General features: G+C 38.6%; 1 protein-coding gene across 4 annotated transcripts; it reads left to right on the top strand.

The window, feature by feature from the left end:
• Positions 1-56: 56 nt before the first annotated feature.
• On the top strand, positions 57-9284 carry HAUS2 (HAUS augmin like complex subunit 2). 4 transcript variants are annotated; one of them, XR_003001414.1, is made up of 7 exons: positions 57-164; positions 3562-3654; positions 4007-4076; positions 5053-5185; positions 7132-7240; positions 8006-8205; positions 8853-8906. XR_003001414.1 is itself a non-coding variant. In XM_024732323.1 (6 exons), exons 1-6 carry the CDS (start codon positions 72-74, stop codon positions 9015-9017), a joined length of 663 nt encoding a protein of 220 aa, XP_024588091.1. In that variant the 5' UTR covers positions 57-71; the 3' UTR covers positions 9018-9284. The 4 variants fall into 4 exon arrangements, 3 of the variants coding, with proteins under 3 accessions (XP_024588091.1, XP_024588092.1, XP_024588093.1); XM_024732323.1 differs by lacking the exon at positions 8006-8205 and having other exon boundaries at positions 8853-9284; XM_024732324.1 differs by lacking the exons at positions 57-164; positions 8006-8205 and having other exon boundaries at positions 3560-3654; positions 5058-5185; positions 8853-9284.
• Positions 9285-13915: the final 4631 nt, after the last annotated feature.

Genomic DNA, 13915 nt, shown 5'->3' with positions numbered 1-13915 from the left:
CTGTGACGTCATCGAGCCGCGCGGTGCGTTCCGCTCACTCTCTGCGCCACCCGGAAAGGCGGCTGCCAGCCATGGCTGAGGCGACCCCTTGGGACCCGGCGTCCGAGCCAAACGCTGCGGGGCTACTGCTGGGACATTTCGTAGCTTCGGGGTTGGTTACTCAGGTGCGTGGGGGGCGATGGCGTCATTAAGGGGGTGCCCACGGTGGCGACAGAAGATAGCTGTGAGGTGGTGGTGCTGGCTGCGGGAGTGGGTGGGAGGGTGCTGGCTGGGGGCTGTTCTAGAGTCGGGGCCGATGGAGCTCCTTGTAGGCAGCAGAAGTGACTGGTCCGCGGTGGGTTCTGCAAAAGCGGGGCTCTAAGGAGATGGTGTTTCAAGTGTCTGGCAGGCGAGTTATCCCAGGTCAGTTCTTGGGCGGTAATAAAGACTAGTGTTACCCGCCTTTTTTCATCCAATGATACCGCCTCCAGATTGTAATCGGTGGCGGGGTTAGGAAATAACGGGTAGGTGGTTAAAACATACGTTCCCAAAGAACGCTCGTTTGTGTGAAATATTGAAGCATTACGGGAGGCGTCGGGTACAGGAGAGCGGCAAGGGAAGCACGCATCTTTAAAGGCCGGGGGGGGGGACGACAAAAAAACATTGGTGAAAAAGACCCGAGAGACCTTGGAACATGATTGGAGGAAGGAATTAATTTTGAGAAGGAGAAAAGAGGGAGATTAGCCAAGGGGTGGTAGTTTTAGGTTCGGCGGGAAGAGCATGTTCATAGGCCAAAGGGAACAAGCCATCAGAGGGAGAAATTGAAGATGTGAGGGAATAATGGAATAGAAATGGCAGATGTGACAAGGGAATGGGAGAAGGTTGAGAGAAGGGAAAGAAAATTTGAGACAATGAGGAAGTTGAGGAATTTCACCAAAAAGGCAACTGAGAAAAATAGAAAAGGTAAAACCATCTACAGAGATTAGCACCATGCACATGATGAAAGATTTATGAAAAATAGACAACTTTTTATACCTAGAAGAGTCATTAGAGAATTCTACTATCTACTTACAGTAATTTTAAGATGCAGAAACTAAGACCTGAGGAGACCAAGAAACGTGTCCAGGGCGACTCAACTAGTGAAGTAGAGTTAGATCCCAGAGCCCTCCCTTTTCTGACACATTATATCATCTCTAAAATGAACTGTAATAGACGATAGATACTGTAACACTATCTTGAAAGAGTTTAAACGTCTGTTGAAGGACTTTTCTAGATTACTTGAAGACCTAGTAGCCAGACCTTATGGATTTGGGGAGAAACGAGGGGTAGGAATGAATGCGTTGGAAAATAGGCAAAACATAACCACAGCACTCCCCAGTTCTCACCTTCCTCACTTCTCTCCTGTGTTTTCTTGCTACCAGATTACCTAGTGCTCTCACCTGTATTGTCCAGTTCTGTAACAAAGTAATTTGGTAAATTCATACTATAAGACATTTGGGACTGAGAATTGGGCTGCGGGTTGTCTTTGGGACGATCTTCGTAGGGTCCTTCAAGTAACACTAATTAGACAGATACCTGTTTTGCCAATCCATAGCTCCATAAGACCTTGTTATAGGGACTTCCTTGGTGGTGCAGTGGTTAAGAATCGGCCTGCCAATGCAGGTGACACGGGTTCGACCCCTGGTCTGGGAAGATCCCACATGCCATGGAGCAGCTAAGCCCGTGAGCCACAACTACTGAGCCCAGGTGCCACAACTACTGAAGCCCGTGCACCTAGAGCCCATGCTTCGCAACAAGAGAAGCCAGAGCAATGAGAAGCCCGCACACCCCATCGAAGAGTAGACCCCGCTCGCCGCAACTAGAGAAAGCCCATGCACAGCAACAAAGACCCAATGCAGCCATAAACAAATAAATAAGTAAATAAATGTTTTTTGAAAAGACCTTCTTATAATCTTACTGCACAGCTAGGCCCAGTGAGGAAACTTTGAAGATTTGTAGCATGATTTTACTTTAATCAAACTTTACATATAAAAAACCTATTTTTATTACAAGGATTTGTCATTGATTCTTTCAAAATGATGTATTATATGATCCCTTTAAGCAGTCCATCCCTTAAGTGCACATCCTCCCATGTGAATTAAAAATTGAGTGATGCTTAAAATTGTGATGTGATATGATACAACTCTTATAGAAAATGTTGTTTGTTTCAGCTTTGTTCTATTTTTTTAAAATATTTATTTATTTAGGCTCCCTTGGGTCTTAGTTGCAGCACATGGGATCTTTAGTTGAGGCATGCAAACTCTTAGTTGTGGCATGCATGAGGGATCTAGTTCCCTGACCAGGGATCAAACCCAGGCCCCCTGCATTGGGAGCACGAAGTCTTACCCACTGGACCACCAGGGAAGTCCCAGTTACTGAGCATTTATAATGTTTAGTTCTTTCTGTCTGGAATACCTTTTCCTTCCCAACCATCATGAGCTTGTTAAGGGCAGAGAGCTTGTTTCGTTCATCCTTGAATCTTCTATTGCCTAACTCAATAAATGTTATAAAATTGATTATCATCAGTCAGCAAACATTTGCTATGAAGGGCCAGAGCATAAGTATTTGAGGCTTTTAGGTCCATAGGGTCGCAACTAGGCTGTTGTAGTATGAAAACAACATGAGATAATAAGTAAATGAATGAGTGAAGTTGAATTTCAATAAAACTTTATTTCTGGACCCTAAAATTTGAATTTCATATAATTTTCATGTGTCACAATGTTTTTCTTTTGATTTTTTTTCTCCAACAATTAAGAAATATAAAAACCATTCTTAGCCCTTAAGCTATACAAAAACAGGCAATGGGTGCATTTAGTTCATAGGCTGTAGCTTCCCAATCCCTGGCCTATATGATATCTGAAGTTCTGTCCTGTGCTAACATTCTAGAGAAGAAAAAGAGGATAGAAAAAATTATAGATGAAGCCAAGGGATGAACAAGATAATATTCTTATTCTGAGATAACCTGCAATTTAAGAAAGCAGTATAATATAGAATGAAAGGATAAAAAGGAGGTGGGGGGGTAGGCTTTTTCAAGGAATAATTATGCCTGGACAAAACATTCCTTTATCTAAGAGAGGGAGAATGCAGAAAGAGACAGTATGAATGACTTGTAACCAATAGAGGTCATTTAATGAATCAGGTGAATGATTCCATAGCCCAGGAAGTGTTTAATTTTAGCCCCAGGAAGGTCTGAGAGACTAGGTCATTTGTGTAGAAGTGATTCTCCAACAATTTCAACTTTAGAATTTTTTGGTAAGCTATCAGCAATGCCAGTCTATTGTGCATGATGCCTTAAGAAATAGTACAAAGTGATTTTCTTCTTTGTTTTTCTTATTTTTAAAATATTAATATTTGGGCAAAAGATTTGTGATGATGCAGGTTTTAAAAAACAGGAAATATACATTGCACTGTCCTACTCTGTATTTCATTTTTCAGGGGCAGCGTTGGACATAATATATCCTCATATTTTAGACACATGGCCATGCTATTCCAACACACACATAAACTCTGACATTGCTGCTTTCTCTGTTCACTTACCAATAGGAGATGTTAAATATATCTAAGAAATCAACTTCTTGCTTTGTGAACTTCTCCAGACTACAGCAGATCACAGATATTCAAGCTGAAATCTACCAGGTAAGTTATGTTGGAGTTTTTACTTTCTACCTCTAGTATGGAAAAAAATCTTAACTGGCTCCAGCAGTAATCCTCTTGCACGCAGAACAGTGTCTAGCACATAGTCGTATAGGCTTTTCTTTGCAGTAGTTAATAATAGTAGTAATGGTCATAGTAGTAGTTAGGAGTAGTAGCAGCAGCAGCAACAGGGCTTGAACACCAAAATGAAAAGATTCAGTAAATCTCTGGGCTCTCATAACAAATCATCCTCCTGATCCCCTTAAATATTCCTGAGTTAAAGACCATTTTTATCAAAGCCTTTACTTCAGGCTACTTTCTGCATGAGCTAAGTGTTTTTTTGTTTCTAATGTAGAAAAACCTGGAAATTGAACTCCTAAGACTAGAAAAAGATGCAGCAGATGTTGTCCATCCTTCCTTTTTGGGTAAGTGGTTTAGTTAAATGAGTAATCATTGAAATTTCAACTTTTTCTTGGATTACTTTAAGCACTAGGCTATAAAATTAGGATAATTTTTCCAGGTATTGCCCCAAAGCTAACAAAGTCAGTAGAGCTCAAAAGACAAAGGCTGAGGAACTTGCCAGATGAAAGGATCCTAAAGAGACATGACAGCTAAAGCACAGGGTAGTCATGGATTGAATATTTGATTAGAAAAAATTTTTTTCAATATAAATGACATTATTGGGATATTTGGTGATGTTTAAATATAGGCTGTATTAAATATTGGTAGTATTGTACTAATGTTAAATTATCTGAATCTGATACTTGTAGTATAGTTATATAAGAGAATGTTCCTATTTTGGGAAATACATGCTGAAGTTTTAGGAGTAAAAGGTCCTGACATCTGCAACGTACTCTCAAATTGGTTAGCAAAAATATATGTATGGGCGTGTAGAGAAGAAGGGGAAAAAAAGAAAATGTATCCAAATGTTAGTTGGTGAGTCTAGGTGAAATGTATATGAGAGTTCAATCAATGAGCTATTCTTGAAACTTTTAAGTTTGAAATTTTTTCTAAATAAAAATTTAAAAGAAGAGACAACTGACAACCATTAACAATTCTGGGGAAAATATTGAAATAAAAGTAGCTTATAAGACAAATGTTTGTTTTTTAATGCTCTAATATAGAATATTAGAGACAGACACTTTATGTGAAGAATATGGCTCTGGCTATAAAAATTGAACTAGGAGTAGAATTGGGAAACAGAATTTAGCACTAGATTGGGTTGTCAGTAGGAAAAGTAAGAGAAAATAGTTGAAAATGAAACTGGTATTGGTATTAAAGACAGCAAAGGGGAGATATTTAGGAGAGAAATGGTGGGATTAATTTTTGACCATTGATAGTATTAGTGACTTCAAAACTTGTCCTGTTGCTAATTATAATTACTGTTTCTGGTTTGTGTAGCACAGAAGTGTCATACTCTGCAAAGCATGAATAATCATTTGGAAGCGGTGCTAAAAGAAAAGCGGTCCCTCAGGCAAAGACTGTTGAAACCCATGTGCCAAGAAAACTTGCCTATTGAAGCTGTTTATCACAGGTTAGACTAAAAAGTAGACATTAACAGTCACACATGTTCCCTGAGGGTAGTTTTTGTTTAGACTAATAGTTATTTCATAGCATAATTCATTAAACAGTATATGAGTGATCGTATCTATTAATATTATTATTAATGCTGATACATTAAACCAGAAAGAAAATCCTTTACTTTTAAAGAATTGTAGCAATGGTTAAGAGAAAGACATTCCTTTTGCCCATTGTGTCTTAGGAATTATAAATAATGACTTTAATGAAAGAAATTAGATCCATAACATATAGTAAGGTGGATAAAAATCATTTTTATTATGTATAGACAGCTTTCTGTGATGTAAATTTATTGTTGCATTAATGTTGCCTCTATATAAAAATTCTGTTGGGGGAGTTTAAGCAGGGACAGATGAAAACAATGTCAACTAAAAGGAGAAAAATAACAGTTCTGATCTCACCTCTGCTGTTTATATGCCTCAAAGCCTTGGGCAAATGATTTAAGTTTTTGCCTTAGTTTCCCAATCCATAGAATGGGGATGCTTTCTATTGCTCTCTTTCTCATAGGAGTATGGAAAGTATCAAATTGAAGGTGTAGGTAATTATTAATAATAAATAACAATAAAATTAAAAAGCAGTCATCTGGGGATCTGATTGCTAACTTTCTCCACCAGTGCCTCACTAACTGACCCTGAGCAAATCAATATTTCCTCTAAGTGTCAGATCTTTTATCTTGCAGTAAAATAATAAATAAACAAATCCCATTCTTGTGCATATATTCAGTATCTATTCAGTGTAGTTAAATATCATTAATGTGTATATTATACATTATATATATCAGAAGAACTGAGTAATAGTTTTAAGGCATTTTGCAAATACAAAGATTCAAAGTAGTTTCATGTGTAGGCTATTTCAGTGAAGTACATTTATCCTTATTGTCTTCACCCTTCACCAAGAATGTGTAGATTGAAATGGAGTGAGGTTTTACCTGGAGAAATTTTTTTTTAAGTTCTTCACTCTTTTTAAAAAATTTATTTATTTTTTAAAGTTTTTTAAAATTTTATTTTTGTCTGCCTTGGGTCTTCGTTGCTGCGCACAGGCTTTCTCAAGTTGCAGCGAGCAGGAGCTACTCTTTCGTTGTGGTGCATGGGCTTCTCATTGCAGTGCCTTCTCTTGTTGCAGAGCACGGGCTCTAGGCGCGCAGGCTTCAGTAGTTGTGGCACACAGGCTCAGTAGTTTGTGGCCCACAGGCTTAGTTGCTGTTGCGGAGCACAGGCTCCGGACACGCAGGCCCAGCCGCTCCGCGGCATGTGGGATCTTCCTGGACCGGGGCATGAACCCGTGTCCCCTGCATTGGCAGGCAGACTCTCAACCACTGCGCCACCAGGGAAGCCCCAGGCGGATTCTTAACCACTGCGCCGAAGTCCCAATTTTTTACTTATATGAGAAAATTATTAACATTGATGTTTGTCTAACATTAGATTGGGCTACAGATATGATTAGTGTTGTCTCTTTCTGTTTTTGTGTTTGGATGAAAAGTTAATTCCTGTTTAAAGTGAAAGAGAAGAACCTTTTGTTTCTTTTTTTTTTTTGCGGTATGCGGGCCTCTCACTGCTGTGGCCTCTCCTGTTGTAGAGCACAGGCTCCAGACGCGCAGGCTCAGCGGCCATGGCTCACGGGCGCAGCCGCTCCGCGGCATGCCGGATCCTCCTGGAGCGGGGCACAAACCCGCGTCCCCCTCATCGGCAAGCAGACTCCCAACCAGTGTGCCACCAGGGAAGCCCGGAAGAAGAACCTTTTTTATCACTGATATTTCCATGAATGCAGAAAGGTTATTAAAGGCTCATTGGGTGGATTGTAATTCTCTTAATTTCATATTAAAAGTCCTAATTAAAGGGAAAAAGAACACAAAATACCTGAACTAAAAAAAAAAATAGTTGACTTTTTTTCTCCCTCCTTCAGATACATGGTGCATTTGCTGGAGTTGGCAGTAACTTTCATTGAGAGATTAGAAGATCATCTTGAAATAATTAGAAATGTCCCTCATTTAGATGAAAATCTAAAGAAAATGGTGAGTATTACCAATAGCATTTAAGTACCTCATCAACTCCTTTCACATTGCTTTTAGCTATCTTTAGTTCTTTTATACTAGAATCTCAAATGTGTGATCTCCTTGTCTAACTTTTTTGTTGGCTAATATTATGAGCAAATTACTTTTTTTAAATCAAGATGCCTTTTCTTTATTTAGAAGTCATTTTACATTGTTTTATTCCAATATTTATTAAATATGTGTTATCTTCATTGTGCAAGGGACTGTGCTATAGGTATCATGAGAGATAAACGGATATGACCAATCCCTGCCCTCAAATTCTCAAGGTTTGGTGAGAGAAAGTATAAGATACTCTCTACTTTATAGTATTGTATTTGCACAATGAGTGCAGCAGAGAATTATAAAGAAGATGCTGTCTTTTAACACAGGGAAGGGGGTGATTACTTTCACTTTAGGGAGATTAGGAATAGGATAGGAAGTAGGAATACTTTAATAAAGTTTTAAATAGGAGTTAATAGCAAGCTCTATCTTGAAGAATCAGTGAAAACTGGATGTGCATCAGAAAGAGTAGTTCAGCCGAAAGCAGCAATGTGAGGAAAGCCATGAAAATTAGAGAGCACAGGTAGTTTGAGGGAAGAGTGGTACTCCACTTTGGCTGGTGCTTCAAGGTATTGAGAGGGAGATTGACTCGGGGTTAGTTTATGGAATATTTTGAAAACCAGACTAAGAAGTTTAGACTTTGTCTGAGTACTGGGGAATCACTGGATGTTTTTTTCTGTTTTTTAGAGAAGGGCACAGAGGGTTGACTTGAGCAGGACTGTACCTTAATCATGGAGAAAATATTGGATAAAGTAGACTGAGGCTTGTCACTCAAAGTATGGGCAGAGCATCAACATCACCTGGAAGCTTGCTAGAAATGCAGAATTGCAGACTTCATTCACTTTAGACCTTCAGAATCTGAATCTACATTTTAACAAGTTCCTCAGGTGATTCCTATGCACATTAAAGTTTGATGAACTGTGGGTTAGAGGACTAGGCAGAGGAACAAAAGGCAGAGGAACTTGGAGAATAAATACAGTCATTCAGATAAAAGATTTAAAGCATAGGAATACAAAGGATTGTGTAGATTTTTGGAGGTCAAATTTCTAGCACGTGGCTACTATTTGGACAAGGGACACATCCAAAGAATGAAGTTTCTAGCCTTGGGGACTTGAGGATAAGTAGGATCAAGAGATTAAAGAAGCCAATGAGTTTGTTTTTTGATATGTCTTGCAGAGACAGTAAATGTTCAGTCATGGTTTGTTGAACTGTGGTTAAATTAAGCTTGAGATATTGAATATGCATCTAGATGGAGATTTCCAGCAAACTGAAATGTAGGACTAAATTTTAGGAAGAAGATTAGGTTTGACAATATAGATTGAGGGTCATCTGCATTGAGGTGATCATTGAAGACAAAGGAGAGATGAACTCACAAAGAAAAACATGTAGGACAGCACAATTTTAAGGAGCCTTTGTATTAAGGGGCTGGAAAAGATGAGTTGTCAACTTTTGGTGTCATAATTATTTATGATATAGTAATGTATTAATGACAGATGATTTCTCTCCTGTTTTCCCCTTCTTTCAAATGTTATAGAGCACAGCCTTAGCAGAGATGGATATTTTGGTGGCTGAGACAGCAGAACTGGCAGAGAATATACTCAAGTGGCGAGAACAACAGAAGGAAATTTCCTCTTGTATCCCCAGAGTATTAGCTGAAGAAAATTTTCTTCATAAATATGATGTTACAGTGCCTCCTTAACCTTTTATTTCTAAAATTAATGTTCAAACTATTAATGAAAAGTAATTATCAACTTTTTATTTTTGTTTCATTATATGTAGTCATGTGAAATCCATTTCTAGTCAATTATAACATGGGTATTTATAGACTTTGCCACTAGCAATACTGAAAGAGCCCTCTTTATATTGAAATACCGAGATTCCAAGTTCATTAAGACAAAACTGAATTTTCTTTTGTTTTTCATGTATTTTCATTCCACTTTTCAATAAACCTCAAATACAACTATAATTAACATGAGTGCATTAACCATATCTTAGGCAACAAACTTTATTATTTTGTTTTTTTAAAAGATGCTTGTTTCTGGGTTAGAAGAGTCTTGAATCTGAAAGTTTGTTGCTTATTCCTGTGAGATTGTCACTAAGTATGCAAAAAACAGCAAAATAGCAGACCTGACCGCTATGCTTTGAAAGGCCTGCTTGTAAGGTTGGTCCTTGGCTGGCATCTGGGAACTTAGATTTCTAGGGTTCCCTCCACTCTCACTGATACGAGTTGCTTGCTGTGACTAAGGCGTTTGTACAGTGTGTTTTGATAATTTTGGTATGTGCTAGGCAGAAGGTACCTATGTGACTCCTGCAATAATAACCCTGGCACTGCATCTTTAATGAGCTTTTGTGGTAGACAGCATTTCACGCATGTCACAACTCAGTTGCTAGGGGAATTAAGCACCTCCTGTGGTACTCCACTGGCACGGACTCTGGAAGATTGTGCCTGGTTTCCCCCGGACTTTGCCCCATACACCTTTTCCTTTGCTCTTTTGCTTTGTATGCTTTTGCTGTAGTAAATCATACCCATGAGTACAGTCTTATGCTGAGTCCTATGACTCCTCCAAGCATATCATCAAACCCAGGAGGTGGGGAGGGGGCTCTTGGGGACCTGACACACTAAGCAATTGCAGAGGGTGTTCACTGGCAGCCTTAGAAATAGGCAAAGAAGAAAAGTAGAGCAAAGCAAAGAAAAAGGCACATTATTGTAAAACTTATAGAGGTTTTACCTTACAAATTGCTCAGATATTTTACCTGAGATTATTATGCATATAAAAGGGAGTGGTATACTAAGTCTCAGGATGCTTTCATTTATATCAGTAGTAGAACTACCCTTGGCTTATTTTGAGACTTGGGGTTCTCTTTTGCTTTTTTTTTTAATTTTTATTTTATTTATTTATTTTATTTTTGGCTGCGTCAGGTTTTAGTTGTGGCATGCGGGATCTTTGTTGTGGCGCCCAGGCTCTTTGTTGCAGCCCGCAGGCTTCTCTCTAGTTGTGGTGTGCAGGTTTTCCCTCTCTAGTTGTGGCGTGCGGGCTCCAGAGCACATGGGCTCTTGAGTTTGCGGCACACGAGCTCTCTAGTTGAGGCACGAGGGCTCAGTAGTTGTGGCACGCAGGCTCAGTTGCCCTGCACCAGGTGGGATCCTAGTTCCCCAACCAGGGATCAAACCTGCATCCCCTGCACTGGAAGGTGGATTCTTTACCACTGGACCACCAGGGAAGTCCCCTCTTCTGCTTTAAATGGATGCTTCAATATTTTTATACTGTCCTATTCGCTGTATCATTGGAGTTCACTCATCCTTGTATTCATCACACTCTTAAAGGCAAGAAGACCTCAACATAGTGGATGAGTTAAGTAGTTGTTCATAAGGGAACAGGATCATTACCCAAAACTACCCTGCTAAAAAAACACGTCTTGAAGCCTATTTTGCTGACCTTTGCAAATGGGTTATAGAAGAGTGGTCATAATTTCTTGAACATTGCATAGACTCTTTAAGCAAAACATTTAGTTGTATTTCATTAGAAATCTGTTCAAGCCCAGCCTTGGTTTCAAACATCTTACTAAGCTTTGTCATGTATTGTCAAACATATATATATATGAGTATATGTATGTATATATATATACACATATGTGTATATATACATATATATGTGTATATATATATATATTTTTACATCACATATGTCACAATTATTGATACACCTGGTTGTTTTGGGTTTTATTTTTGCTTTTTTGACTTTTATGTCTTTTTCAAAATAAAAAAATAAACCTGTGATTTTTAACTAAAATTTTGTGGCTCTTGTCTGAATCCTATATGATTAAAAGGACAGATTCTTTATTTAATATACACAGTTAAAGTGTAAGCATACAGGTTATCTGATTCACAAAAGCTTGAGGTAAGTTGAGACAGGTCTACTACAAAGAGAAAAGCTAATTTAGTCTGTGCTAGAGTCAATAAGTGTGCATCAGGTTTTTTTTCCTCAGCTTCTAGGTATGTGGATAATAACAAACAAAAATAACTCTGAATGTCTTTCTATTTAACACCAGAAGTTGTGTGAGATTTGTGAATTCACTTCCAACATAATAATGATGCCACTTTATGAAGACTATTCTGAAGGAATTGAGATGCTACCTGGTTTTTCCAGCATTTTTCTTACTTTACTCCTTGCTCTGATCTGTGACTCTGTCAGCCTGACCCCTGTTATCCTCTCAAACCTCCATAAAGTTAGGAAAATAGTCTGAGGAATAGGAAAACCCAAAGGGTTTCTTGACATGCAAAATATAGAGTTTAGATATTAATAATCAATGTATTGTGGAATTTCCTGAGATGTAAAATGAATTTATGTAAGAGATTTATTCTACAATTTGGGGAATCTACTCATGTAATTGAGTTTACTTTAAATTAGTTCAAGATAAGCAGATCATGTTCTAGAGTTCTTTTAATTTTGCCTTTTCTTTTTCCTTTTTCACCATTTCCAAGTTATATTTTCTCTTCTCCTTTTGGAAATACCTCATAAATGTTTGTAGGAAAAATTTACATTAGGATGTGGTAGGAGCAGGAGTCCCATTAGCAGTTTATGAACTTTTCCTGGGAGACTATAGACCTCTGATGTTGCTCTACCAGAATTTAGGGTAAAAAAATAGGAGTCAAATATCTTACTTGAGACTTTGAATCACTTTATTTTCTTAATGTGGAAGGCTAGTAAAAGTGAAAAGTCATTCATTTCTTGAAGGTTGTGGTGAGATGACATTTTCAAGGAGACCCTACACAAACTCTGAATATGCTTCCTTATCAAAAATCAATTTACCTCTAGAGGGCAACATACACTATTTTTTTTTTTTTTGGAGCTATCTCAGGTCTTAGTTGTGGCACGTGGGATCTTTGCTGAGGCATACGGGATCTTTCGTTGCAGCGCGCAGGCCTCTCTCTAGTTGTGGGATGCAGGGTTTTTTCTGTTCGCTAGTTGTGGCGCTTGGGCTCTGTAGTATGTGGCACACGGGCTCTCTATTTGAGGCGTGCAGGCTCAGTTGTGGCACGCAGGCTCAGTTGCCCTACAGCATGTGAGATCTTAGTTCCCCGACCAGGGATCGAACCCGTGTCCCCTGCCTTGGAAGGCAGATTCTTTACCACTGAACCACCAGGGAAGTCCCATATACTTATTTTTGATCAGTAGATGCTAATAAAATTTTCTGTAACTTACATTTTCTTTTCTGAGTCTTAGCTTTTGTGGGACAAAAATTTACCTTGGTCAATGAAGATTTACTTGAAAAACTGCTGGATGGAAGTCTTTCCGTAGAATACCTGACGGTAGGTGGGAATCATGGAATAGGATATCAGTAATCTGAACTGCCTTATCTCCCCAAGCTCATCTTAATCTTATATTCCTCTCTCCATCTCCACCCCCAAGTTCAGGAGATTTAGAGACAGGGCTTGCCTTTAGCTACTACAATATGGAGAGTAATAGCAAAGGCTTTAGAATTATACCTGGTTTTGAATCCAAGTTCCACCATTTACTAGCCCTATGTTCTTTCTAACTTATTTAATATCAGTCTCACTTTCCTCAGCTCTAAATGAGATGATAACTACCTACTTCATGGATTCTTGGGAAAATTAAGTGAGATAATGCATAAAAAACAATCAATTCCTAGTACACAATAATTGAAAGTCATTGCTGTTATTAGTTATAACCAAAACAAAGATGGCTTTGGTAACTCCCTTTCTAAGCTATTCCTTTTATTCCTTCAGGCAATAAGTTCCAAACATATGAGTTAGATATGGTGGAACTTAGTTAAAGAGACCTTTCTGGATTCCCTGAAATTTTACCATGTAAATCATGGTGAGGTCACTCTAAGGAGTCAAGAGGGAGAGAGCTAGTTTCGTTAAATCACAGAACAGTGTAACTTCACTTACAACAGAGGAAATTCAGATGAAAACTTCTGAGTTATCGTTTCTCACCTATCTGATGGGCATAAATTCAAAAGTTTGTCGAGATACTCTGTTGATGAGGCTGTGAAAATACAGGCATGCTTCGCATTGCTGATGGGAATGCAAAGATCAGTCATATGGCCCCTACAGAGGAGAACTGGGGAATATTTAGCTTAATTACATAAGCATTTCCTTTTGGACTCAGCAATTCTATTTATAGGAACTATTGCAAAGATATACTGGCAAAAATAGAAAATATGTATGCACATGGCTATTCATACCAGGAATATTTCTGATAGCAAAAGACTGGAAACAACCAAATTTGCAGTTAATCAGGGAGTAATAATATAAACCATGGACATCCACATTGTAGAGCACTATGCAGTTGTAAAAGGGAATGAAGTATATATTTACTGACAAGGAGTGATCTACAGGATCCACTGTAAAGTATAAAACAAAGTCAGAATCAGGAATTCCCTGGCTGTCAGTGGTTAGGACTCGGCGGCGCTTTCACTGCTGTGGCCAGGGTTCCATCCCTGGTCAGGGAACTAAGATTCCACAAGCTGCGCAGTGTGACCAAAAAAACAAACAAAAAAAACCAGTCAGAATTGTATGTATGATATGTTACTGCTTATGTAAGAAAGGGGGGAGATAAATAAATAAATAAA

The sequence above is a fragment of the Neophocaena asiaeorientalis genome, unplaced genomic scaffold (assembly GCF_003031525.2).
Source record: "Neophocaena asiaeorientalis asiaeorientalis breed wild unplaced genomic scaffold, Neophocaena_asiaeorientalis_V1.1 scaffold119, whole genome shotgun sequence".
In the NCBI taxonomy this organism is placed as follows: domain Eukaryota; kingdom Metazoa; phylum Chordata; class Mammalia; order Artiodactyla; family Phocoenidae; genus Neophocaena; species Neophocaena asiaeorientalis.
The sequence above is the reverse complement of the archived record's forward strand: the minus strand, read 5'-3'. Positions and strand labels throughout refer to the sequence as shown.